Raw genomic sequence first — 26,100 nt, forward strand, 5'->3', positions numbered from 1 at the left:
CTTTTTTGGACCATAAAATCAGGGCTTAGGGCTTAGGGTCGGGGTATTTCTCTCAACTCTTCTTGAGACTTGTCATCTACTTAGCAATCATCAAATGAGCCAGAATTTCTTTGTCAAACCTCTCATTGATAAAGTTATATACTAACCCCTGCACCACTCGCCGTCAAAAAATCAAAATCAGCCCCTTCCTCCGCCTGATTCACAGACTTTACATACAACCCCCTATAACCCCGTTGCGACTTTTTCTCGCCCATACTCTGCGCAACCTCTACTCTCCGCTCCGCAATTCTCCGCCGAATCTCATTATCCGAGGCCTCCAAATGAAGTCTTCGTTGCTCCACATCACAGGTAATAACATCCCCCGTCCGAACAATACCAAACGGTGATTCCGGCAGTGCCGACTCTGGCGAAATATGTAAGATAATCGTTCCGCCCGCTGTTCCAGACATTCTTCCATCTGATAAACGTAACATATCGGTTACACCTTGACTAGCCAATTTCCGCGGTAAAGGAATTAATCCTGCTTCTGGCATACCGGGATTCCCTACGGGGCCAATACTTTTCAGTACAAGGACTGAGTCCTTTGTCACGGGGAGATCGGGATCATCGATTCGATTTGCCATATCAGCTGTATTCTCAAACACCACCGCTAGACCGGAGTGTTTCAATAATGCCCGATCCTTGGACGCAGAGGCTTTCATGACAGCTCCGTTGGGTGCGATATTCCCTCTAAGCACGACAAGTGATGAACACGGATAAAGTGGATTATCCAGGGATCTAATAACCTCTCGAGAATATGCAAACGGTCGAAACGGAGAGTCATCAAGAACTTGCCCCAACGTCTTGCCGGATATCGTCATAGCGTTCAGATATAGTAATGGTCGAAGCGTATGCATCAATGCCAACATTCCACCCGCATTATGAAAATCAGTCATATAATTCGATCCACTCGGCTTGAGGTCAACCAGCAAGGGAGTCTTTCGACCAATATCATCAAATGTCTGCAATGTAATCCTTCCCTGGATTTTGGGGTGTCGATTCGCGACGGCCAAGAGATGTACGACCGCATTCGTCGAGCCACCTATTGCTTGTAGGACTGTAATTGCATTGAAAAATGATTCTTTAGAGAGGATTTCTTGCGGTGTTCGAGACGCCTTTGCGACTGCCACAGCGTTGGTGCCTGTTTCTTCAGCTATACGAAGTCGAGTGGAGGATACAGCTGGTGCGGTGGCTCCTTTTAGTGGCATCATGCCTAGCGCGGCGGTTATGCAGGCCATTGTACTTGCTGTTCCCATGACACCGCATGTACCAGACTGAGAGCGTTAGATCTCGCCTCTCAACCTGCAATCTTGGTGGGTGGGGGTTTATGTACCGTAGGAGCTAATTCCTCGTTGATAGCACTAACCTCCTCAACATCAATCTGACCAGCTCTATACGCCGCCCAATTATTTCGACAATCCGTACAAGCTCCCAACCGTTCACCTCTGTGATTACCCGGCATCATTGGCCCAGTGATAAGAGGGAGCACGGGTTTATTAGCTGATATTCCACCCATCAACTGTGCCGGCACAGTCTTATCACATCCTAAACCACATCAGCCAACTATATATTTCCTACCTAGGTAGAGGAAGGAAGTAAATACCCCCGATCATAATACACCCATCCATCGGCTGCGCCCTAATCATCTCCTCGGTATCCATACTCATCAGATTCCTCAAAAACATACTCGTCGGATACGCAAACGACTCATGAAGCGTAATAGTCGGAAAATCCACTGCTAGACCACCATGTAACTGTACCCCTCTCTTTGCGGCTTCGATTAGTTGGGGAACATTTGCGTGGCATGGATTGTAGCTGGAGTAAGTGTTTATGATGCCGATGAGAGGGCGGGAAAGGGCGTCGTCGGTGTACCCCAAGGCTTTGATGAAGACTTTTCGCAGAAATAGGGAGAAGTGTGCGTCGCCGTAGGATGTGAGGCCTTGACGGAGGCCGGTGTTGGTGTTGATTTGGGTTGTGAGGTCGTAGTCTTCGTCTTGAGGGGTGGGGTGGTTTCTGGAGTTGGATTGGACGGACATTTTGTTCCTTCGCAGCTCCGGGTATCTCAAATCACTTGTCCTACTTTGAGTGTAAGTACTAGCTACCTAAATACTCATAACAAAGGTGAAGTTGCATAGTAGCTATCGGGATATGCCCGTCCACCCCAATTGCCTAATCTAGGATTTCTCCGCAATTGCGACAGAAGCGGATTTAGTACCGTGATTTTCGGACAATAGTCCGTTGCCCTTTTTACTCATACGACAGCCGAGTTTTTTTACACATCCTATATCCTCAAACAATTGAATAATCAAGCATTATTAGCAGTATCTAACAAAGGAAACTAAACATTGTACAGTATCATACAAACACGCTAGCGATTGCTGAATCGTATCTCGTTCTCAAAACTCAAATCACGCATCGCCCCCACAACTTATCATTACTATTGGGATAAATTCTTGGTATCAAAAAAGGAATTCCAGACAGGTGAATTTGCAGTAACGTCCAAGCACAACCATTAAATGCCATCCAACGTCGGAGCAGGAGCGGCATTGGCGTCAAAGGCACGGTCGACTTCCTTCTTGAAAGTGCCGTTGGTGCCATGAGCGCTTACACCATCAGCTGGTGACAATGCATGTCCATTCGCTCCATTAGTTGCGCCTGTATGATGGAATCCGTTGACGCCGGAACCGTCAGTTCCAGCACCATCAGCCGTTGGCCTTTCTTGGAGGCGGCTTTCGGCGGTAGTGTGAGGCTTGCGAGTGACCTCGGCAGGTTTTGGCAAGTTGTTTGTTGGCGAGGAACTTCCCCAGTTGAAGACTGGTGATTGCCAACGATCACCCTTGGCAGAAAGCTCTTTGTACTCAGTAGCCTTTGTAGTGACACCGCCAAGCAGCTTGATATCCTTGAGCATAGCATCCTGGTGAGTCATTGCCAAGTTGACCTTGGGGCCACGCTGGGCAATAGTTTCGGCCTGCTTCTTCTTCTCTGTAATGACTTGGCGAGCTGCGTCGGCATACCGGGCAAAGATGTTCTTTGCGTTCTCAGGATCCTCGCGGATCGCATCCTGAGCACGTTGAGCCTCCTTCTGCACCTGGTAGGCAAATGCATCGGCCTTCTGGAATGCCTCACGAATCTGGCTCTCCAGCACCTTCTCAATAGCGGGGCGGACAACATTCAGCAGCATGGGCCTGAAGATCGTGAAAAGGATCTTGTGATTGGACTTCTTCAGGTTCAGACTCAAGTTCTTTATGTTGATCTTGACACTGTCGAGCTTAAAGATGGCGTTGCGGTCATTTTTCTGTGCCTTGGAAGCAGCAATCTTGAAACCGAAGCCTGTACCGCCGAGGAGGATATCCATGACACCAGTATCAGTAAGCAACGGGAATCCTTGCTTCCTCTTCAAGTAATAATTCACATCTCGAAGATCAGCTTGAATACCAGAGGCGGAAATCATAATCTATAAACGTCAGTGCAGTTCTTTATACAGAGGCATAGCCCACTAACCTTGTGATCATCAATGTTGCTGATCATCTTACGGCCCCAACGCCAGTAGTTGTCAGCACCAAATTCCACGACATTCGGCATCAAATTGTCACTCTCAATGATCAAATTCTCGATGACCTGTACCTGGTCAGTATCAACAAACGAAATGAAGCCGCGGGTTACGCACCATGTCAACAGCTCGATCAGACACCTCGATTCGAGGAATAGGAATGTAGCTGGCATTCTCAAAGATCTCAGGGATAATGACATTGGTGATATCCTTGATCAACTGAGGCTTGAATACCGGCTTTCCGTACTGATCCTGGCCTAGATCTTTAAATAGTTTTTCCAAGGATTGACGGAAAGCTCTGTTCTGAGGATCTTCATCGAATTGAGTGGCCAAAAACTTGGCTTCATCGGCAATTCGATCTGTGTGGCTTCTGTAGCGGTCTCGAAGCAAGAAGCGGCCCTCATCATACAGCTTGTTCCACTGCTCAGTGGCTGCATCTTGCATGATGAATCCTTGTTCGCGCAAGCATTTCCTATTACCATTAGTACTCTCAATTCAACACACAACATATATATATATATATATATATATATATATATATAGTAAAACGTGCTCACCGAATATAAGTATCGACATTCTTGAACCAGTCTTTTAGGCGTGGATCCTGGTCTGCATCACGATAAACGGTGTTGAGCGAGTCGAAGAAATCATCAGTCGACGTGCTATTCGCAAATCTCTCGATCAAAATCTTGAAACGCATCAGCGTGTCCTTCTTGTTATTCATGAATCCTACATACCCTCAAATTAGTTTCAGCTTTGCGTATAATAATGTTTTCTCTGGCACCTTTAGCGGCGGTGGATCCCTGGGAGGTAAGATCCTTTCCATGTCCAGCATATGTCTCGGCCAAACTCAAGAGTGTCTCGATAGCTTGTTGATCTGTATAGATGTTAGTATCAAAAACACGTTTAAATGGTTTGTTTGGGAACATACAATTAGAGTGGCCCTGAATCTCAACAATCATCTTCTTCAGGCGCCAAACGACCTGATCACGACGCTCAGGCGGCATTTTAGAAGCCAAGAATTCCTTGGTGCGATTGCTATATTCACTAGAAACAGCTTGCGCTTGATCTCTGATCCGTTGAGCTTGTTCCCGGTCCTCGGGAGGGACATTTCGCTCCGCAGATTGTTGCAGGGTCTCTTTAACAGCAGAGGCACCAGCACGTGCATCGATCTCAGAGACAGGAGCATCTTCCCGACCGCCAGTAGCTGAAGAGGTAGCGGCATTGGCTGCTTGTTGAACATCTTCCTTGGACTATACATGGGTTAGCAATTCGTCTCTATACGGCCGAAACAGTCACTACTTACACCAGGCTTAAGGCGGTCTGTCTGCTCCTTGAATTGTGCCTTTAGTGCGTCCTTGTTAATGTCAGGTTTTTCGTACCAGACATTCTCTTCAGCAGGTTGATCAATCTGAGAAAGAGCATTCTCGTCCGGTCGAAGTTTGGTGGCGGCCTTGCTAGCGGCATCACCAGCAATATCCCGGAGAAGGACGACAGCATCACTCACTAAAGCAAAGAGAAGTACATTAGTAGCCGGAAAACACGGAAACTCTTTTCTTTTTATGGCCAAACTTACATAGCTTGCGGAATTCTCCATTGGTAATCAAAAGCGTGCCCAAAGTCTTGAAGCCCTCAGCAGCCCTGTCGGCATCCTGACTAGCAGATTCCTTGTTGACGGGTCCACTAGCTCCTCGAAACTCTTCGCCAGTGATCTGCTGGGCATCCCAGATGAATTCCTGTAGCAGCTCGCCCTCGTTCTTGGTGAGGAAGAGTAGCTTGGTCTTGTCAATGACGTCACGGAGATCCTTGACTAGGGTCCGCCCGTCTTCGGAAAGCTCCTTTGACGGAGATGAAAGCCATTTTGACTTGATAGCGCTGTTCAGGGCTACATCGCATTGCTTGTTCTGTATGGTGTCAGTTCGTTCTATCGATTGGGGATCCCCCCACTCCCGCATTAAAGCTTACCGATGGTAGCTTGCCATTCGCGAATGCTGTTAAGACGCGATGTCAGTTCCGGGGCTCAATCTGTGTTACTAGTGTCAAGCACATACCACTGTAGATGCCGTAAAGTTGAAGCTTTGTGCTGATATCCTGCTCTCCTGTTAGCATTGCTCTGAATCAAGCCAATTGGGATCAAACATACCGCATCCCGCTGCTGGGGGTTCATGGGACGGTTCACAGCAGACTTCTTCTCACCCATGATTGGCGGTATACTCAAGTTCTTGATGGAGTCAAACGAAGATTCAAATTCAATTAAGTGATTATGAATCAATAGATTTGTTTATTAGAGGTTTCAGCCGTGAAATAGACCAAATGATATCAAAAAGGGTTCGTAACTGGGGTATCACAATGAGGAGAGGAATGGAATGGGAGCGAGAATGTTGGGGGAAAGGAGAAAGAGCAACGGTCGGGCGTGCCAGGGGATGCGACTCTCTTTAAGAAGGGGCGCGTGGATTCAATTCCGACCAGAGGGAAGGTACGAGGCATGAGGTGCATGTGGCAGGAGCGATGCAGTTGGGGTTTGTTGACGTCACGCTGTCGTGAGGGAAGGAGCTAGGGAGCTCCCCCAGCTCCTTCCTCGGCTCCACTGCCAGCAATCATTTTCCTCTCTTAGTCTCTCGCCTTATCCTGTTTAGTTATGTTACTCCTCGGATGGCTGCGTTACATAATACTAGCCTAGACCCTCGCTTACTAGGGGTGTAACTAGCGTACAAGCCACAACAGCTTAAATCAACCAACACCTTCGATCGTCATCACTCTTTCCAGAGTCACTTTGACGTCAATTGATTGTTTAGCAACAAACTCAGACATCCATTGCCATTTCTCAGCTTTTCTCCAATGGGAAATCTCTCCGACTGATTATCGATGATGTTGATGACGACGATGAGTGCTGGCAACGGCAAGGAGTAAGAAATCTTCAGTCATGTTGCCATTTAACATCACAAGGGCGAACTGTTTAATTGCCTGTCAGTCCATGACGATCCGAGTATTTATGAATCCAGGAATAATCGACATATATGTTGTTAGACCAGCATCTGTTTCCGTTTCGTCTCAACATGGCTGTCGTGGTCTCGTGCTACCTAACCTAGGTACTCCGCGTAAGAAGAAATGGATGTTGATATTTCCATACTTAATAGCCAATCAGATGCCCAAAAACTTGCCATGTTGAATGTTGTGATGACGATGATGTAATCTCCAGTCTAGTGCTAAAGTAGTTAGAACCATCTATGAGTGGGTACCTTCCGATGAAATCCGATCTGCCAAGATCCGAGATCGCCCCGTTTTGGTCGGGCCCTAACTCTTAACAAGTATTTTCTGTTCATATTATTGACATGTGATTCATCCTTGGTTTGGTGTCTCTTCTCTTGAGGATGTCATACTCATCACGGCCAGATATTAGTTATATAGAAAGCAGTGTTAGGACACCTGCGCTAGCCCTGACTCCATGAGCTGTTATGTTGGCTCTCTTGCCAGGTTTTACTTCTTTGTTCTTTGGATGATGACTCATACATATACTTCACATAACTATTATTCAACTTGTAGCCTATCTCCTCTTGACAATGTTGAAGATGTTGCTAGACATCTATGGATTAGATGAACCCTGGTTACCTGATCCTTAAACTACCAGACTAGCCCTGGACCTGTTGCCTAAATATAAACGGAAAGAAAGTCAATGAGAAGCTATGAGGTCAGTAGAACTACCTAGGTAGGCAGAAAATACTTGAAATACTCAAAGAGCAGACACTGATCATCTTTCATTTCCACTTCCACGCCATCACTCCTTAAACAGGAAATCGACTGAGACATTGAAAATGGCGCTGGACAGATACCAAACCGACAAAATTCTGACTTTGGAGTGCGAAGGGGAGAAATTCTCCATCCTCAAATCCATTGTCCGCAAGCACTCCCCAGTCATGTCAAAGGCGCGTTAATGGTCACTTCAAGGTAAGAACGATGTAAGAAAACTCGGGGGAATATTGATTATCGGATTAGCTGACTCAACCTAGGAAGCAACTACTGAAGTGATCCCCGTCATCGAGTTCAATGCAAGTACTTTGCGGTGCATGCTTGATTTCATGTATGAAGGAAAGTACGACGTTAAGGAGTCAGGAAGCACCGAGGGACCGAGAAGTCGAAATATCATGCTAATCCTGAACGAGGCAGGTAACTGCTAAAGATATTAATCATCACAAAGAAGTCAGATCTGTTGATGCTCTGCGAGAGGCAGAGCTGGATAATAAGCTAGCTGTCTGTGGAAATTTGTGAAGTCTCCAGCACCGATGATGAGTCAGACTTCATGCTCGCTAAGCTTCGGCCACACATTCTTGTGAACTCCATTGCAGGCAGACTACTACGATGTTCCCGAGCTTAAACAGCAATCCAATGACAATATACTCAACATACTAGAGAATTCCTGGTCTGCTGATGATATTGCGGCTGCAGCAGAACTTGCAGTTGCATCCACGTCGGATACGGCACTTTACGCAATCATAACCACAGCTGTAGCTGATCATATCACGGAACTGATCGACCGCGAAGACTTTATTCAACATACACTACTAGCAGGAATCTCGATTGGTATCATACAGGATCTGCCGAAAAAGCTAGCAGCAAGCGATGCCAAAGCCAAAACTTACCAGAGGTGAATTTCTTGATGCGAAGTTTGAAGGCGAAAGAGAAACATACAAATACAGACGGAAAGCCTCCGGGCTAGAAAATACGATTGAAAAGAAATGGAAAGCGTTATAGATGTTCTTTCGTGCACCCCATTCTGTCGACACTGCTTCAAAGGCTTCGGTGGGAAAATTGACAGTTACTCGCCGTATGTAGTACGTTGCAGTAACTGTAGGTGCAAACACCGCTGATGGTTTCCACTGATATGCCATCGTCGAGTGCTCTGGTATCTTCAGCTTTATCCTCTTGGACCCCTTTTAAGTATCAAATTCTATCAAGAGCCGGGAGTGGGCTCTGGATAGACTTTATAGAAATTCACTTTACACATTTGAAGATATCCTAGTAGATGCAGATATTAGATATTGTTGGATGAAGTAATATCGAAGTCAGGTGGGCAACAGTCCTTGCTCATGGTCAACTTCCAGACGCATACCAGTTATGTTTAAGAGGGGGCTGGTTTGACACACAGATAACTGCCCAGGTGGATAAAGAAAACGATAACTTCAAAAATTTGGGTATATGAAACACTGTGTTTGACGGTACCTACCGAAACCATGGGCATATCACATACCATTTTGGCCTTTGTCGCCTCAGGCCGCTAGATGCTTCTTTCCTATAAATTCATAGCTTTATTTATATATTCTTCTTCCTTTTACTGTCCTTCTGACTCTTTTCTTTCTACCCATCTACTGAAAATCATAGTCAGTAGCCGCTTTATCTCTCCAGACAGCTTTCCCAGTCCATCAGCATCTTCGACTGCTTCGTTTTCCCAATCAAGATTCCCAGGAGTAATTACTAGTCAGACTTGAGTGAAAGAGACACTTATGAGACATTCAGCCTATTCATCATGGATCGGCTTCCCATGGAGATTTACGACCGTGTAAGTTCGCTGCAAATAACATTCTAGTACTGATCAGATGTCGGTAGATAATATACTATGTCGAATGCCTCGGCTGGTCCACTCGTGCTTCATGGCCTGACTATCTTAGAAAAGACTGGAGTTACCCACCATCACTCAGAATAAGTGATCATGAGGGTGAGAAAACACTGACTATACTTCGTCAAGTCAGTAAGACTTTCTGCCGAAGTGCGTCAAGGGCATTGTTCCGGCGCGTATTTCTGGTGATCGGTAATAAGCGGTCTACCAGAAAAGTTAAGGCAATATCCCTAAGTAACTATGCCTTGTACGTTCGTGAAATAGCCTTCGACTTGTCTTGGTTCGTTCATGATGAATCGGACTGGGACTACGGAGAGCGTGATGATGGATACATCGCCTTCTCGCGTTACGTTGCCAATACCCTTCCACCTCTCGTGGCCAGGTTTTCCAACTTACAGTCTATCGATATATGGGGATGTATCAGCGAATCAGTAGGAGAATCGGTGGGAACTGCAACGACTGCGACCCTTGAGTCGATAGCAAACTTGCAATCTCACAATGTGACACAACTGCGTTTACCTTCGGAGGCTGCCAATTATCTGGCATGCCATATTGAAAGTAGCGAGAAGACACCAATTACGAACCTCCTACGACAAACCCGACATTTGGTCTTTGCTCCTTGGAACGTAGAGGAGGAGGATCTGGATGCAATGGATGGGCTCAGTATGCTACTGGGAGGTACAACCAATCTTCTTTCCCTCACTGCGCACTGTTTCTGCACCTTGGATAGCCCTTCGGAATACTTTGGAGTCAACCAAACTCTTCGACTGAAATCATTGGAATTGGGCGCTGTATTCGTTACCTCTCACGATCTCTTGGAGTTACTTGAACGGTGCAAGGAGACCATCAGATATGTTGAGCTTGATTCTGTGACATTGACTTTTGGGTCGTGGCTGCACGTGCTAGTTCAAATCAGCAAGAATCTGAAGTTATTCATGTTCTCCCTTTTCAGCTGGGAGATAAAGCTCGATGAGGAGTTTGAGTTTGATGACATGTGGATCGAGTACGGCCGCTTTCGAAAGCAATATGGGCTGATATGTCACGCACTTGGTGATCTACAGCGTCAAGTAAACGCGAATAGGCTTGATGCAGGACTTGGGCCGTGGTCAAGATCTATGTTCAAAGCACTTGATCTTCCACCTCTGAAATCTGTCATGAAGAAAGTAGCATATGAGAAGCTGAATGAACAGCCTTGGGGCTCAAAGAAAGAAGATGTGCATCACCATTCTCTCTGTGAGAGTGAGGATGAAGAGAATGATGAAGACTGGTTCGATAATGAACACGATGAAGGAGATGAGGATTGGTTCGACGATGATGATGCAGAAGAAGAAGAAGAAGAAGAGGAGGAGGAGGAGGAGGAGGAGGAGGAGGAGGAAGATTGACTCTGAGTCGAATTTTGTGATTCTTCACAGTCAAGGTCAAGGTACTATTACAACTGGATGCTGGGGGATAGGGGAATGTCAAATTGTTCATTTCCGAGACTGGTCCATACTCTGAATTTTGGTCATTTCTGTCGACTCCGCGGACTGGCGAATAGATGATCTCATGTGTTTCGAATGTAGTTAGTTTTGTGTTTTGCTCATAGGAGGAGCTTTAGACCGGATTCATTTGCTAGAAATTGACATACTATGTAGTAAGAATGAAGTTGAACATCAGCCAATGAGCGCAAATATATCATGAAACATCACGTGCTCCATGATACATGTCGGAACGTTGGTTTACTAGAGCGATGACTAAGCGAAGGCGAGCACTAAACAATACGTATAAGGAACTAGGTCTATTTTCCGGCACTCTCTAAAACCACTATCTAGGAGTATTGAACCTGTTTTTATATACAAGATTCCATAGAAGTGATATCACCAAAAGTCGACACTTGTGCAAATCGAACTTTCTAGAGATAGGCTGTAAAGTTGATTTGTAATGTTCAATATCGCGTCGGAATGTGATGCCAATTCTCGAAATTTCTTGATACGCAAATCTTGTCCTATTCCCAAATTGGTTTAGTTCATTCTGAGTTCCAACAATACAAAGCGGGGCCAAGAATAATTAGTTACCTGATGTGGGGACTTCTAGAGCTTCATTGATCTTTAAACTATGATAACAACAGAAATATACTCTTTCTCAATTTTAAATTAGACGAACATCTATTTATGGCCGGCGCAAAGGAAAAGAAAAAGCAATCGCGCCTTGCTTTTACGCCGATTGAAGATTTGCCGCCATCACCTCGCGCAACCGAATCATCTAAATCAGCATTCACGCCGTCTAGATTGCGCTATTCGAACCCGTTTACTGGGAAGGCTACTGTGAAGGGGCAATTACAACTAGAGGATTATGTGAGGGATTTGCGTAGTCCTGCAGCTGGTGATAAACAGGGCGCGTTGAGGGACAACGGGCAAGGTTCGTCTGATGTTGATGTGAAGCCGAGTACGTTTAGCGAGTTTGACTTTTTCTCTCTCTGTTATTCTACTGACCTTATGGGCTAGGAGATACTGCTAGTAACTCAGAACGAATCCAAAATTATACAGCCTCGATTGCTCTCGATGACGGTTCATCTGATGACGAAGTCATTCGGCCTTCTAAACGAAGGCGCATTACGGGCGACAACGCCAATGATAACGAGCCCAACCAAGGCTCTCGACAATCTTCACTCTCACCTGCTGAAGAACTCAGATTACGAGAGGACGACGATACATACGCAGATTCAAAAATGGGACGTCGACCGACCAAGAAGACTCAGCAGAGACGGAGTCAGAGGCTCATCGCAAGCTCACCTATGGAAATAAAATCACACAGAAACGCTCTCAAAATCGATTTATCTAACTTAGGAGAGCCAGAAGAGAGTGATGCAGGCGAGCTAGCATCACCCGGAACTCATCGCAAGGGAAGAGGCTTATGCCGAAAGCGAAAAAGCCCATCGGTCGTTGAACTCGAGGACCCAGACGATGCCATTACTAGTCCTACACCAAAGAGACAGAAGACGAATAATCAAGTAAACCAAAAGGCGGGAGATGAAGAAGAAGCTTCAGACGAGGACGTCGTCGCCTTCACACCCTCCCGCCGCAGCTCTATGAAATCGTCACAGAAATCTGGCGATAAAGATGATGGACAGAAAACTCCTAAAACCCCGAAGAGAAATTCCGAGCAAGATGAACAAGATCTAGAAGAGGATTTGGAAGACCTCAGAGATACAGGTGAGGATATACTCTCTAGAAGTTGTTGAATGCTTTGCTAACTACTTCTGAAGTCGTGCGAGAAAGACGGACTCGTGGCTCAGCTGTAAACTCGGCAAGAAGTAATCTTCAGAAACATCTCGAAACGCTACGACGTCGTCGTGCAGGTGAGAAAATTGAAGAAGATACCTCCGAGCAGGAACTGGAAGAAGAAGAGCAGGAAGAGAGTGGACCCCAACAGCAACGTTACGATACTGCTCGTCTAGATTGGGGATTATACTTTGGAGTTCCAGACATAGTAGATAGCGACGATGGGTCTATCATTGAACCAAACGACGATCTCGATGCAGATGATTCTTCATTCGTCGAAGATGACGGCGAACTCGGCGTCCCCGTCAACGTCCCCTTTGAATTCAGCCGTCATCGCACAAAATCTACGCGAGACTGTTTCCGCGATGTAATTGAATGGATGGTGCATAGCAAACTCAACCCAGCATTTCATCGTGACGATGATGTATATCAATTCGCATTCAAAAAGGTCAGTGACGAAGTCGTTGGGAGAGCCGGGTCGCAGTTGATGTCTTCTGTGTGGAATGTGAATTTTGTGAACACTTTGCGTGCTCGACCTCATCTTGAAGTTACGGGACATCCGACGGATGTTGGTCGTTCGTGTGATGCATGCAATCGCTCTGGGCATCCGGCTTCGTCGGATTTGAAGTTCAGCGGCAAGCCCTATTCTGAAGAAACACTTGAGCCGTTGTATGAGAGTGATAGCGAAAGTAACACCGACGATGACAGCGATACCAGTGATGAGAATAGCAATAAACCAGACCGCGATCGTGAAGGACGCATCCTACCCTCTGAGGAGAAACATTTCTATCTCGGCCGGTACGTACATCCCAATAACACATAAAACGAATCTACCTAATAAAAAGACAGAACATGCAAATCCAACGCCGTCCTAACCCACACCCTAATCCACTGGCGTTTCCACCTCTACGAATGGGTGATAGACTATTTGAACGTCAAAGAAGAACTCCTCTCAAATCCTCAAAAAAGCCTTGATCGCGAAAAGCTATCTGCCAAAAAGCGGACGAAATACGCCAACAAGGTTGTCGACAGGATGGATGAGGAAGGGGAGGTGCAGCGTCTTTGGACGGATTTTCATCAGACTCTTAGGACCGTGAGGGAGATAAAGGTTTGTTTTTTGTTTCATTTATGTAGGATGAGTTGCTAATATGTGGTTTTTGGTAGGATGTTCGTTACCATTGATCTCGGATTGGCTCAAGAATCACTGTGCTGGTGCATGATTTCGGGTTTCGTGATACATTGTTTTTCTTTGCTACTGCATATACCTTAATTCACCTTGACTTGGTGTCATTATGATAGGCACGAATAACGAACAAATTTATATCGTGGTCAACCCAAATTTTCTATCAATATCCACACATTCAGGCATGGAGAAATGAAGCAACAAAATCCATATCTAAAACAATTATTTTAATACATTTAATCGAAAAGAGGAGAATAGCCAATTACAAACATAATGAATGATACATAGGGCCCATCATAGTAGGACAAAAACGTTGAGACCACACAGTATACAAAGTACAACCAACATCATTATTCCCTCGAAAGTTTTCCGGACGCTGATGTAGGTAATGTATCGAAGAGCCCGGAGTCGAACGTAATGTAGTGAATAGAGTCGAAGGAGAAAGAGAGTGTACTTCAATTCCATGACTCCGAAACTGATTTTGTGTTTATCCTTCCGGATCCAGATGAACGATCATTCTATGCAATTGCAAAAACAAGTCGTTATCGGAAGCAGGAGGATAATCTTATATTATTGACAAGACAGACTCTTTACAGAGCAGGCTTGGACTGCTCGGTACCAGCAGCACCGAGCGCAGCAGCAGCAGCATTTGTCCCGGGAGTAAGCATCTACCTCAATCAGCCAACCATCCTATAATCAACAAATCGAAAGAGAAAAAGAAAAACATACCTCATTAGCACCCCTCATCATCCCCTGCTCCCTCTCCATCTGCACATACTGCTCCTCCTCTGCAAACGCCAACGCCCAAGGAACACCCAACAAAAACGCACTTGTCGAAATAACCCACAACGCTTTTCCGCTGAATGAAAAAGTCGATTTTGTTGCGTCGGTTATACTGTTTACGGTACTGATGATTCGGCGACGGGATTGCGGGGGGATGATGTCTTTGAGGGCGATGAGGCGGTCGTAAAGGGTTTCGTTGGTGAGGTCGTAGGTTGAGTCTACTGAGATTTCGGATTCTGCGAGCAATCGCGTTAGTTTCTGGATAGGGAAAGACGGAGAGTGGAGAGGGGAGAGGGAGGAGGGATGTACCGGTATCAGTGAAATCGTCGTCTTCTTCGTTATCGGACATGAGGAGAGTGTCCTTGCTGGTTGGGATGGGCTTTTCGGTGGTGAAATGCTCATCTTCGACTTCGGTGAGTTTGACCATTTTAGCGGTGTATATTTGGAATAATTGAGTGTTGATTGATTGTATTTGGTTAGATTAATTGTTATTGACAGATGGGCAGTCTTTCACTGGTAATGAGGTTGTGGTGGTGATGGTGAGATGAGGAACAGTTTTCGGATGTTCAGAGGTGCCAACTTTTTCCCGATTGCCCGTCTTAGACTGGCGGAGCTCAGGTGGATCCACTCGGCTTGGCTAATAACCACTGATATCTTTTTTAATTCTTTACAAGTCCTCTCGATAAGATCAGATTTATCAATTGATTATATATAGTACACGTGTCATTCTACTCCTCGAAAGACACAAATCTATCCATCAACTACAGTAGATAATTTCATAGACGGCCAAGCTTCCACTTGGCAATCCGATCCTGAATCTCATCCCAAGGAAATGCCCGCAACGTATATCCTTCCAATTCACCTTCCTGAACAACAACCGTCGGCTTCCCAGTCCCCTTCCCAGGATTATACACCTGCCCCCCAAACACATGTTTAGCGACACGTCGCAAATCGTTAATCGTCAATGCTTCGATGCGATCGCACATTTCTTTGACTCCGATTTTGCGTCCGTGGACTTGTACCTGGCGGCCGAGGTCTTCTAACTCAACCATGCGGGATTCGAGGTTCATTAGTAGTGATGAGCGTAGTTGGTTCTTTGCGCGGTTGACTTCGGGAAGTTGTAAGGCTGAGAAGCCCTTGTCGAGTGTCAAGGCTTGGAGTTCTCGGCACATGACTTCGAGCATTTGAGGGGTGCGTGTTGGGCTGCATGATGCTGAGATACCGAATAGACCGCTGTCGGTGTAGCTGTGGTTGAAAGCGACACAGCTCTCGACCCAGCCGTGCTGGTTCAGTACGTTTGTGTACAGACGAGAGTACATGCCCTTTCCGGGCCCACCGGCCGAGAACGAGCCACCACCTCCCAGCAATGTTTGAAGGGTCGCAAGAGCATAGATATCTGGAGATGAGATTGGGAGGGCTTCGAATGCCAAGTGGATGTGACTTAATCGAGGATGGTTAGGGTTCGCAGGGGGAGGGATGGGCGGTAATGTCAGATAACCACCAGTATAATGAGCGGCGCGGGTAAGATTAACTGTAGAGGGTTCCAGTATCGACGGATCAAGAGCTTTCACAGTTTCTTTGTCAGGAGCGGAAGAAGATAGGTTCTTAAAAAAAGGGAGTTTCGACAAAATGTTGGGGTGCGACGTTCCGGCCTGAGCATTGGTCGAGACGTTTGCTGTCGGCGTGCTAAGATGAATGGTAGGTAACTCTCCTTCCTTTTCTGCCCTAGGATCCCCCGATAAAGTAGATTCCACTCCCTTCCCATGAAGCGCGGGACCTTCAAGTTGTGATTTCATATCCCCAAAATACTGCTCCGTAAGTCTTACAGCTTCCTCATGCGCAACACCCGCAAACGCAACAACTATTCGCTCCGGTCGAAAAAACGTGGCTCGATATTTTTCCACAACCGCCTTGTTAATCTCCATCAATCGTTCCTGAGGACACAACAACGGATTTCCTAGCGTATTATTCTTGTATCCAGCCATATGCACGAGTTCCGGTAAAATGAGTTCGGGCTTATTCCAAATCTCATTAATCTCATACTCTGCCGTTAGCAATTGTTGTTCCACTTCTTCCTCCGTAATCAACGGATCACGGATCGTTTCTGCCAGTAGACCCAATGTCGTTGGTACGGTGGAATTGAAACTGGCAGATTGATACATCAACGACTCCCGGGATGAAGCGCATTGTATATTCCCACCCAACGACTCGAGGGCTTCTAACATCTCATCTGCGGATCGGGACTTGGTCGATTTAAATGCGAGTCGGTCCATGATGTGGCTTACTCCGCGGATACTGTCGTCTTCGTATCGAGAGCCGGCGTCGACGTACACACCAACTCCGGAGAAGGGTCCAGGTAGTGATTCGCTAGCGACTCGGATTCCATTTTTGAGGGTTGTAATTTGGTCGAAGTCAGCGGGGTCCTTTATACCATTAGTCTTGGTCCAGAAGCAACATGGAACAGATTCTTGGAAGGATACCTGAGCTATTGTTGTCGATGCGCTTGCTAGGCCTCTGGTGTTTACAGGCTGGCTGCGTAAAATGGGACCGATGGATTGGGCGGTCCGCAAAGCCGCTCGACGCATATTGTAGGACTGACTGGATACGTGGGAAGGAGTGTCTGATGGTGATATAGTGTTTGGCGCGTGGCCAAGATGTTGATTGCTGCCAGTTTGATATTTTTTACGGCTGTTACGTCGTGCCGTCTGCGGACCACCCGGAGGAATTCCAGGACGCCGACATGGACTAGCCCAATTGGGACAGTTTATATAGTTTTCAAATGGAAATATTTGAATGATGATTAAATCTCCGCCCACAAGCATTTCGGCTGATTAGTTGAAAAGAGCAAGAAATTTACAAGCGCTTTAGTTTTTATTCTTCGAATAACTTATTCTAATTCTCTGCAGCCCATTTTCTATACCCGTCTAAACAACCCGCATTAGCTACACTGGCGGACGTCTTGATATTTAATCCACACAGTATCTGTTTCACTGCATTCTCAACCTTCTTGCCATTAGACGTCAACGGAATCTCATTGCCAGGGCACACGTCGATAATGCCCGGTACATGACGTGCACTGAGTTCCTTGCGGATAGCAGCTTGAATCCTAGCGGTTAGATCTTGGGACATTGGTGGGATACCACCTTGTACAGCTTCTGGGACGAGCTTCACAAACAGAACAACAGTCTCGTCCGTATCAATACCCTCACGCCGGCGTCCAATGCAGAGGGAATCCTCAATCTCTTGAGAAAAGTGTTTCAAAAGCACATTATATATTTCAGCACTTCCAAAGCGGACTCCAGCTGGTTTTAGAACGCCGTCGCTTCGGCCCAGCATTGTCAATCCGCCTGTATCAGGGTTGATCCGAATAAAGTCACCATGGTGCCATACAGAAGGTCCAAAGACATCGAAATAGCTTTTCCTGTATTTAGCTTCTCCCTCGGGACCAGGTGGCCAGAACATGACTGGCTGGGCTGGAAATGGCACGGTACAAACCAAGTCACCGGGCTCGTTTGATTGCGTGATATCGTTTCCAGCGTAGTCATAAGCGGCTACAGCCATTCCCAGTCCTCGAGACTGGATCTCGCCTCTGTATACTGGCAATATCGGACATGATGCACCAAATAGAGAAATGATATCCGTGCCTCCAGTAATAGACCCGAGCATGACATTCGGGTGGAATGATGAATATATGTATTCGAACGTCGAAGGTGCTAAGGGTGCCGCTGTACTGAATATCGCCCTCAACTTTTCTAGTTGAACAGGCCGGTTAGGATGTTTGCGAGGGTTTAGAGAAGCCTGCTCAATCATTGATAAATATTTTGCAGAGGTTCCGAAATGTGTGATTTCCAGCTCCTCAATCAGCCGAGCCATCGCCATCTCTCCCTTACCACCCTCAATGTCGAAGGGTCTGAATGGACTTCCATCGTAAACGACGATAGTAGCACCACTTGCAAGTGCAGATACAAGCCAGTGCCACATCATCCAGGTGGTTGTGGTATAATAGAACAGGCGATCGCTGGGCTTGATGTCTCCGTGTAGTACGTGTTCTTTTTTATGCTGTAAAAGCGTACCAATTGCGCCGTGAACTATTGGTTTAGGGGCACCTGTTGTCCCCGAAGAATAGAGTATGAATACTGGATGGTCTGCGTCCAAGGACTCGAACTTTAGAGGTGTCGTAGAATTCCGCGCTTCATGAACAAAGTCATTGAACCAAGCAACTATCCCACTCTGGGGCTTCACGTTGTCAAGATTAAGCTCGGCCGATGCTATGGCTTCTAGAATCACGACATGTTCCAGGCACGGTAATTCTCTCACGATTTCTGCGACTTTTGACTCAGTCCCGTGAACCTTCCCATTGTAAAGAGAGGCATTGTCTGCAAACAATATTCTCGGCTGTACCTGGCGGAGACGTTCGACGACCGCATGAACACCGGTATCCGGGGAGATCGATGTCCAAAGGGCTCCAATGGAGGCTGTGGCCAGCATAATCACCACAGCATCGACGTGATTGCCAACAAAACCGCCAATGCGGTCTCCCACTGTTATACCTCTTTGTCGCATTGCATTGGAACATACTCTAACCCGTTCTCTCAATTCTTTCCATGATACAAACTCTCGATCTGCCTCTGTAGCGCCAATGATAGCAATTGCTTCGTCGCCGGGGCAGTTCTGTGGGAACAAAAGGTTCTCGGCGAAATTTAGACGGCTTCCCTCGAAGAAATGCGGCCTAGGAAAGAGTAAGGAGTCGGATTCTAAAACCTAGAACAGCCATCTGTCAATGCATGTTGTATCATTGAACAACTGATGTCCGTACCTTGGAATAGGGCGTATGTGCTATGACACCTGTATGGTGCCAAACTTCTTCCCAGAAATCAGCAGGGTGTGAGATACTCCATTGCCAGAGGTCATCATAGTTTTCCAGCTTCAGATTGTATTTCTGCGCAATATAATTCTTGAATTTGAACATCTCAGTTTTCTCAGGCGCGGACGGACGCCATAGCTCTACGGCCTGGACATCCTCGCTGATTGAAGGCATATCGACTGATTCTCGTCTTCTCACTATATCTCGCCAGGATATAGTAATCGTGAGAATAATGAATCAGTCAATTGAGCAAAAGGATAAAGGAAGCGGGGAGTAAAGGGTGGATGTTTTGTCCCCCAGGTTTAGCAGGAGGGAGTAGGCGCATCGCGGGGAAGATCCGCGCTTTCTCTTCGGAATCCGTCGCTGAGCGCACAATTCCGCAGTCGGACTGTCGAAGCCGGAACAGCCATTCTTGATCGATTCTCTTTACTACCTCTTATTTACTCTGGGCTTCTCAGGTGAAAGCAACGCCGAGGATACACAATGCTGTTACTCAACAAACATGAATAAATAGATACTCAACGAGCGGATATTGTACTGTGGACGGTATGGTTGGTTGATCGATGATCTCTATCCACTGTCCTGATACTCCTGGGCCTGGACCACACTGCGATTCAGTCCTCCAAAGACGAGTCAGTTTGTTCGTGTGGCTTATTGCTGCAACAGGCAATACGTGCTTCCACACTCTTGCAGAGAGTCAAAAGCGTGATTTTGTGAATCTCTCGACGCCTCGACGTTTGCGGCATTTTCGGATGAGATCATTCATTACAAACAGCTTTGAAGGGTAATCAACGAGTCGATATTGGTTGATAGTCCGCCTAAGGAAACCTGTCAAGAACGCTTGATTACTACGATTAGTGTTGTGTGCCAGTAATCCCTTCATAAGGATGATATCAGCATCTGAAGGCAAACCGGTGGAGATTGGTCGCCCCTGAGAGGCTACTATGTACAGCCTGTATCGATAATTCTGAATATTATCGGGCTTCTGCGGGCTGATTGCTCGGCTTTGGTCAATAATCGCTGCGCCTACACCGTTTCAGGCTTGGTTCTTGCACTAGGCAGCCTATCCAGGGGGCACCGACAAAATTTTTAGATTACTTACATATTGGTAATCCAATTACCGTAATTTATTTATTACCAGCTTATCGGTTCCAAAAGAGTGTATATGTATTGTCATCTAATCTTAATAAATTACATATACCGTCACATACACCGGCCCAAGCTCTCCGCTCACTAAGACGAATCTTACGATCATCGAACTTTGGTCTTTCCGATTTGTCTCCATCTCTTCCTACAACAACGCCTACCTCTCTGTCTTCATGTCAGGAATCATTCTCTCCTCTCTTCGTCCCTAGTCTACAATCGCTTGGCGTCCTCTGAGTGAGACTTTTGAAGCAAGAGTGTCTGTCAATTGCCTGAGCGGCAAGGGTTGTTCACGGTCGGGAGATTCTGCGCGACCCCTTTGACCGCTGCTCTGCGGCTTCGTCGGATGCAGTTTCGCTGCCTGGTTTTTCAAGACTCGCCAATGTACGTCCCTTCGTCTTTTTGCGCGCTCTTTGGATTTGGCTGGATTTTGCGTTGGATGTATCGCAGTATCTGGCTCTATATACTCGAACAGCCCTATTGACATCGCTACGGCGTGTTGAAGTGTGACTGACAATCTCACTATAGTCGCTTTGATTCCGATCATTGAAATCACGCCTCCTTCAATCCTTCAGGAGCAATTCAATGCGTGTATAATTTTCCAGTTCTAGTTTCTCGACAGAACTGTGCGCGATACGCTCATTTCAAGACGTTGTGACGAAAACGAGAGGAAAAACTTTGCCATGACTCGTCGATTGTCGAATACTTTTTCCAACAACTCCTCGCCATCTACCCCTTCGTCTTCCTCTACGGCCGCCGAGAAAGGTGGGATCTCTATTAAAGGTTCATCCAAAACAGGTCGGTTGAGTCAACTCTTTTCGACGTCGCCAAAACACAAGGCCGAGCCTTCCACCGCCCACGCAACTCTGCTCGCGGCCAGTAAATCGAACACTTCCCTGAGTACCGGCGTGCCGATAAGTTCAGCATCATTGTCTCTTCCTACAATTTCACTATCTACAGCAACTGCCGATAGCCGCAATATGGACGAACCGCCAACCACACTGTTTCAGCCTCCGTCCCAGGAAGAGACGAGGCGGTTGGCGAAGCAGCATGCGCAATTCGCTCCGATCAGCCATCCAAGCCACAGATACACAAGTCGACACCCCGGCGGACCATTCCCTGAGCCAGTAATGGACGAACCTCCTTATTATTATCTTTTGACAACCTATATCAGTTATTTGATCCTGATTGCCTTTGGTCACGTCCGAGACTTCTTTGGAAAGCGATTCAAGGAGGAAAATTACCGCCACTTAAAGCCACGAAATGGTTATGGCGCATTGAATAGCGACTTTGATAATTTTTACGTCCGTCGATTGAAACTTCGTATCAATGATTGTTTTGAACGTCCTGTGACGGGCGTTCCTGGTCGTTATATTACACTTATCGATCGTGGCACTGATGACTATAACCGACACTTCTACTTCACTGGTACCACTACGGATACCTTGAACATGAGCTCGTATAACTATCTTGGATTCGCTCAATCGGAGGGTCCCTGCGCAGATGCTGTCGAGGAGAATACTCGAAAGTACGGCATTAGTACAGTGAGCACACGTGCCGAAGCCGGCACGACTGATCTACATGTCGAAGTAGAAGATCTCGTGGCCAAATTTGTCGGCAAAGAGGCATCAATGGTTTTCTCTATGGGATTCGGCACAAACGCAAATGTTTTCCCGGCATTAGTTAGCAAAGGGTGTCTTATCATTTCGGATGAACTGAACCACGCCTCTATCAGATTCGGTGCTCGTCTATCTGGAGCTTCCATTACCATGTTCAAACATAACGATATGAAGTCACTGGAAGAAAAACTACGGGAAGCTATTTCTCAAGGTCAACCACGTACCCATCGGCCTTGGAAGAAGATTCTGGTTGTTGTGGAAGGTCTCTATTCCATGGAGGGGTCTATGTGCAATTTGCCGGGACTGATTGAGCTGAAGCACAAATACAAATTCCACCTCTTCATTGACGAAGCTCACTCCGTTGGTGCTGTTGGTCCTCGTGGACGTGGTGTATGCGATTACTTTGGAATCGATACAAAGGATGTTGATATTTTAATGGGAACCCTCACCAAGTCATTTGGCGCCAATGGTGGTTATATTGCAGCCGATAAGGCAATGATTGATGCTCTACGAGCATCCAACGCCGGCGTTATTTTTGGAGAAGCACCCACACCCCCAATTCTCACCCAGATCATGACTTCTCTCCGCCTCATCAATGGCGATATCTGCCCTGGTCAGGGAGAGGAGAGACTGCAACGGTTAGCCTTTAACTCACGGTATCTCCGACTTGGCTTGAAACGTCTTGGATTTATTGTTTATGGACACGATGATTCACCCATCATCCCTGTCCTGCTCTTCAACCCAGCCAAGATGCCTGCATTCTCACACGAAATGCTCAAGCGCAAGATCTCCGTGGTTATTGTCGGCTACCCGGCAACGCCCCTGGTCTCTTCTCGCGCTCGATTCTGTGTTTCAGCAGCCCACAATAAAGAAGACTTGGACCGACTACTCACCGCATGCGATGAAATCGGCAATGTCCTGCAACTCAAATTCTCCACTGGCATTGCCGGCGGTGCCCTCCCACCCCCAGACGGTCTCTCCCCTGAAATGGAAAAAGAATATTATCAACGCCAACAGCAACGACTCAACAACCCCAATGCCACAATAGTTCCTCCCCGATGGCGCATTGAGGACGTGGTTCGTCGCGGTGCTCAAGATACGAAGCGTCCGTTGGTATAGAGAAAGAAAGCGGCTATTACGCTTCATGTATAGAAAACTTCGCCCCCTTAATAGTCGTTTGTCCGTGTATGTTTATATAACTCATACCCTCACCCGATGGACTATCAAGGCTTGCTGGCTAGCGTGACAATGCCTTGAACTTCGCTTTTTTTTTCTTTTTTTGTTAAACAACCAAAGATAGTAATAATGGCCCAAGTCTGGACGAAGGACAGGAACTTATTAGATATGGAAATGCATTAATATGACCTTTATATGATTAATTCTGCATGATCTAAGTCTCTGTTATACTTGATCGTAGTCATGATTGCTGACGATCATCCCAGGCTTCAACATAGTCCTAGCTCTAGTCTTTGAGCACATAGTACAATTAATAGACATCCCACAGGATCTATCGGTATATGATTTCCGTCTATGTCGTCTAAAGAATCTTTTGAAGTCTAGATAGCATCGGCTACTGACAGCACCAGATACCCGACGAATTATCCACCAATCAGACCACCGCACTTGAAAGTTGGAGTAATCCCGACTTTAAGTTCGGCAAGTGCTCCGAGATCAGGTCACTCCTCTTTTATTCTCAACTTACAGTCGATTTCGTCTCAATTGATATCCATACATATTTCTAAATAATTGTCAAGTCGCAGCTAGATATCTATCATGGCAAGAGTATTGGATGCGGCTGAAGGTCTGTCGATTATCTAAAAGGATGCTTCCCCGCATCTGGTTATGTGTCTGACGGAATCACAACAGTCGCGAAACATAATACTCCAGAGAGTTGCTGGGTTATTCTTTACGGCAAGGTTTATGACGTGAGTTCTTTTACGCAATTCCTAACACTTAGGTCTTGAACAGAGCTGATAACAACAGGTCACAGAATTCATATCCAGTCACCCCGGCGGTGTCAAGGTCATCCTCAGATTAGCAGGCACCGATGCCACCGAAGAATACGACCCCATCCACCCACCAGGAACACTGGAAGAAAACCTCAAACCGGAAGCATTACTTGGAACCGTCGACCCAGAAACATTACCCAAACCAGACAAACAACAATCTTCGCCAGAGGAGGAAGAGCAAGGTCCACCACCCATGGAAACGCTCTTCAATCTAGACGAGATTGAGCAGGTGGCTACAAAGCAAGTTAGTCGCAAGGCTTGGGGGTACTATTACTCTGCAGCGGATGATTTGATCAGTAAAAACTTCAATCGGGAAATTTACCGTTCCATCCTTTTGAGACCTAGGGTGTTCATTGATGTTGGGAAATGTGATCTGTCAACTACGATATTGGGTCATAGAGTTGGCTTGCCGATATATATTTCCCCAGCGGCAATGGCTCGGTTAGCGCATCCGGCGGGTGAAGCAGGTATTGCCGCTGCTTGTAGGGGGTTTGGCGCGATGCAGATGATTTCTAATAATGCGTCCATGTCGCCGGAACAGATTGTTGAGAATGCTGCACCGGATCAGGTGTTTGGGTGGCAGCTTTATGTGCAAATGGAGAGGAAAAAGAGCGAGGCGATGTTAGCGCGAGTTGAGAAATTGAAGGCTATCAAGTGTGTTATTTTGACTCTTGATGCGCCTGTGCCTGGTAAACGAGAGGATGATATGCGTACCGATAATATTGGCAAGAAGTTACCTGTTAGCTCGGCAAAGGTTGCTGAGAAGGAAGTAGAAACTCTACCGGATGGGACGCCAGTGCCTACAGATGGGGGAGGTGGTGTCGGCAAGCAACTCTTCGCCGGCACAGCTTATGATCTCACATGGAAGGAGACATTGACATGGCTTACAAAAGTCACCAAACTACCTATCATTCTGAAAGGATTGCAGACACATGAAGATGCCTATATTGCATCCCTATATGCTCCGCAGGTGAAAGGTATTATCTTATCGAACCATGGTGGCCGCGCACTCGACACTGCTCCGCCGGCTGTTCATACATTGCTTGAGATTCGCAAATACTGCCCCGAGGTCTTTGATAAGATTGAAGTTCTTGTGGATGGGGGTATCCGTCGGGGCACGGATGTTGTGAAGGCGTTGTGTTTGGGTGCTAGGGCTGTGGGTATTGGTCGCCCGGCGTTGTGGGGGCTTGGTGCTGGGGGTATTGCTGGCGTTGAGAGGACGTTGGAAAGTAAGTTTCACCAAAGAAATTGTAGTAGAGAATTGAGACTGACATGAGTAAAGTCCTCGCGGATGAGACTAAGACGTGCATGCAATTACTGGGTGTGGAGAAAATCTCTGATCTTGGGCCTGAATATGTAAGCTGATCTCTTTTCGGATCATGTATACAACTGGATGAGCATGTTTGACTGACGAATATGATAGATTAACTCGAGGATCGTAGAGCAACAAATCTACGACGGTCCATCTGGCCTCGAAAAAGCGCGCGCTAAACTATAGACTCTTCTCCTTGCTCTCATTGTTTCAATGGATGGCAGGCGGACAAATTGAGCGTTTACTTGCCTGGTAGGAGTTTTGTATATATGACAGGATAGCATCTAGTAGATATACTCGACAAATGTATCTAGTCTGATTAGACAACAGAAATGTAACATTAGAACCTGGCTATAACGAACAGAAGGCCTCTCAGGGCCCAAGTCAAGATATCCAGGTGGGATTTCGAGTTAGGGATGAAAGGCACCTGCAATATAATAATCAATTTTGTGATTAGCAAACATGACGGGATGCTCTTCAGTTCCATATTAAAGTAATCATAGCTAAGACTGGAGAAAATACGGGAGGCCATCCTTTCGTTATAGCCAGGTTCTACTGTATCAATACTCCAGCGAATAACTTTACAATCCATGGAAGCAGACCTCTACCTAGGTAACAGCGACAATGCTTACCCAGAGACTATATCACAAATAGAACTAGCCAGGAAGAAACCGTCCTTTGGCGTGTATTCCAGAACCCTTTTCAAAGGAGTCTGGAGATGACTCAG

The 26,100-nt window shown here is 46.5% G+C and overlaps 10 protein-coding genes across 11 annotated transcripts, besides 2 other annotated features; 5 read left to right on the forward strand and 5 right to left on the reverse strand.

Moving 5' to 3' along the window:
- Positions 1 to 112: 112 nt before the first annotated feature.
- Positions 113 to 2,150, reverse strand: TSTA_043730 (dihydroxy-acid dehydratase, putative). Its single transcript, XM_002484810.1, has 3 exons — positions 1,643 to 2,150; positions 1,373 to 1,584; positions 113 to 1,313 (listed from the first exon to the last, which is right to left on the reverse strand). The coding sequence occupies exons 1-3, from the start codon at positions 2,073 to 2,075 to the stop codon at positions 135 to 137; spliced, it is 1,824 nt and encodes a 607-aa protein (XP_002484855.1). The 5' UTR covers positions 2,076 to 2,150; the 3' UTR covers positions 113 to 134.
- A 185-nt stretch (positions 2,151 to 2,335) lies between these two features.
- Positions 2,336 to 5,789, reverse strand: TSTA_043740 (uncharacterized protein; the record flags this gene model as incomplete). The annotated part of the gene is made up of 11 exons (XM_002484811.1): positions 2,336 to 3,493; positions 3,541 to 3,657; positions 3,707 to 4,061; positions 4,147 to 4,277; positions 4,327 to 4,466; positions 4,521 to 4,820; positions 4,898 to 5,095; positions 5,166 to 5,493; positions 5,555 to 5,580; positions 5,641 to 5,680; positions 5,733 to 5,789. The coding sequence occupies 11 exons, from the start codon at positions 5,787 to 5,789 to the stop codon at positions 2,552 to 2,554; spliced, it is 2,634 nt and encodes an 877-aa protein (XP_002484856.1). The 3' UTR covers positions 2,336 to 2,551.
- Positions 4,097 to 4,131: a microsatellite.
- Positions 5,790 to 7,401: 1,612 nt separating the features above from the next.
- Positions 7,402 to 8,235, forward strand: TSTA_043750 (uncharacterized protein; the record flags this gene model as incomplete). Its single annotated transcript, XM_002484812.1, has 4 exons — positions 7,402 to 7,516; positions 7,601 to 7,753; positions 7,785 to 7,837; positions 7,933 to 8,235. 4 exons carry the CDS (start codon positions 7,402 to 7,404, stop codon positions 8,233 to 8,235), a joined length of 624 nt encoding a protein of 207 aa, XP_002484857.1.
- An 875-nt stretch (positions 8,236 to 9,110) lies between these two features.
- On the forward strand, positions 9,111 to 10,582 carry TSTA_043760 (uncharacterized protein; the record flags this gene model as incomplete). The annotated part of the gene is made up of 2 exons (XM_002484813.1): positions 9,111 to 9,143; positions 9,191 to 10,582. The coding sequence occupies 2 exons, from the start codon at positions 9,111 to 9,113 to the stop codon at positions 10,580 to 10,582; spliced, it is 1,425 nt and encodes a 474-aa protein (XP_002484858.1).
- Positions 10,523 to 10,578: a microsatellite.
- Positions 10,583 to 11,279: 697 nt separating the features above from the next.
- Positions 11,280 to 13,788, forward strand: TSTA_043770 (uncharacterized protein). 2 transcript variants are annotated; one of them, XM_002484814.1, is made up of 5 exons: positions 11,280 to 11,624; positions 11,684 to 12,391; positions 12,445 to 13,258; positions 13,310 to 13,568; positions 13,625 to 13,788. In XM_002484814.1, the coding sequence occupies exons 1-5, from the start codon at positions 11,351 to 11,353 to the stop codon at positions 13,640 to 13,642; spliced, it is 2,073 nt and encodes a 690-aa protein (XP_002484859.1). In that variant the 5' UTR covers positions 11,280 to 11,350; the 3' UTR covers positions 13,643 to 13,788. The 2 variants fall into 2 exon arrangements, with proteins under 2 accessions (XP_002484859.1, XP_002484860.1); XM_002484815.1 differs by having other exon boundaries at positions 13,310 to 13,788.
- A 4-nt stretch (positions 13,789 to 13,792) lies between these two features.
- Positions 13,793 to 14,996, reverse strand: TSTA_043780 (mitochondrial import receptor subunit tom22). The gene is made up of 3 exons (XM_002484816.1): positions 14,736 to 14,996; positions 14,373 to 14,662; positions 13,793 to 14,311 (listed from the first exon to the last, which is right to left on the reverse strand). Exons 1-3 carry the CDS (start codon positions 14,851 to 14,853, stop codon positions 14,234 to 14,236), a joined length of 486 nt encoding a protein of 161 aa, XP_002484861.1. The 5' UTR covers positions 14,854 to 14,996; the 3' UTR covers positions 13,793 to 14,233.
- A 119-nt stretch (positions 14,997 to 15,115) lies between these two features.
- Positions 15,116 to 17,071, reverse strand: TSTA_043790 (mitochondrial processing peptidase alpha subunit, putative). The gene is made up of 2 exons (XM_002484817.1): positions 16,907 to 17,071; positions 15,116 to 16,849 (listed from the first exon to the last, which is right to left on the reverse strand). Exons 1-2 carry the CDS (start codon positions 17,009 to 17,011, stop codon positions 15,203 to 15,205), a joined length of 1,752 nt encoding a protein of 583 aa, XP_002484862.1. The 5' UTR covers positions 17,012 to 17,071; the 3' UTR covers positions 15,116 to 15,202.
- Positions 17,072 to 17,318: 247 nt separating this feature from the next.
- On the reverse strand, positions 17,319 to 19,464 carry TSTA_043800 (acetoacetyl-CoA synthase; the record flags this gene model as incomplete). Its single annotated transcript, XM_002484818.1, has 2 exons — positions 17,319 to 19,187; positions 19,243 to 19,464. The coding sequence occupies 2 exons, from the start codon at positions 19,462 to 19,464 to the stop codon at positions 17,319 to 17,321; spliced, it is 2,091 nt and encodes a 696-aa protein (XP_002484863.1).
- A 1,652-nt stretch (positions 19,465 to 21,116) lies between these two features.
- TSTA_043810 (serine palmitoyltransferase 2, putative) lies at positions 21,117 to 23,443 on the forward strand (the record flags this gene model as incomplete). The annotated part of the gene is made up of 2 exons (XM_002484819.1): positions 21,117 to 21,198; positions 21,232 to 23,443. The coding sequence occupies 2 exons, from the start codon at positions 21,117 to 21,119 to the stop codon at positions 23,169 to 23,171; spliced, it is 2,022 nt and encodes a 673-aa protein (XP_002484864.1). The 3' UTR covers positions 23,172 to 23,443.
- Positions 23,444 to 23,825: 382 nt separating this feature from the next.
- On the forward strand, positions 23,826 to 25,732 carry TSTA_043820 (mitochondrial cytochrome b2, putative; the record flags this gene model as incomplete). Its single annotated transcript, XM_002484820.1, has 5 exons — positions 23,826 to 23,853; positions 23,919 to 23,977; positions 24,036 to 25,290; positions 25,344 to 25,417; positions 25,485 to 25,732. 5 exons carry the CDS (start codon positions 23,826 to 23,828, stop codon positions 25,557 to 25,559), a joined length of 1,491 nt encoding a protein of 496 aa, XP_002484865.1. The 3' UTR covers positions 25,560 to 25,732.
- Positions 25,733 to 26,100: the final 368 nt, after the last annotated feature.

Source organism: Talaromyces stipitatus, genomic scaffold (genome assembly GCF_000003125.1).
Source record: "Talaromyces stipitatus ATCC 10500 scf_1105507295515 genomic scaffold, whole genome shotgun sequence".
In the NCBI taxonomy this organism is placed as follows: Eukaryota; Fungi; Ascomycota; class Eurotiomycetes; order Eurotiales; family Trichocomaceae; genus Talaromyces; species Talaromyces stipitatus.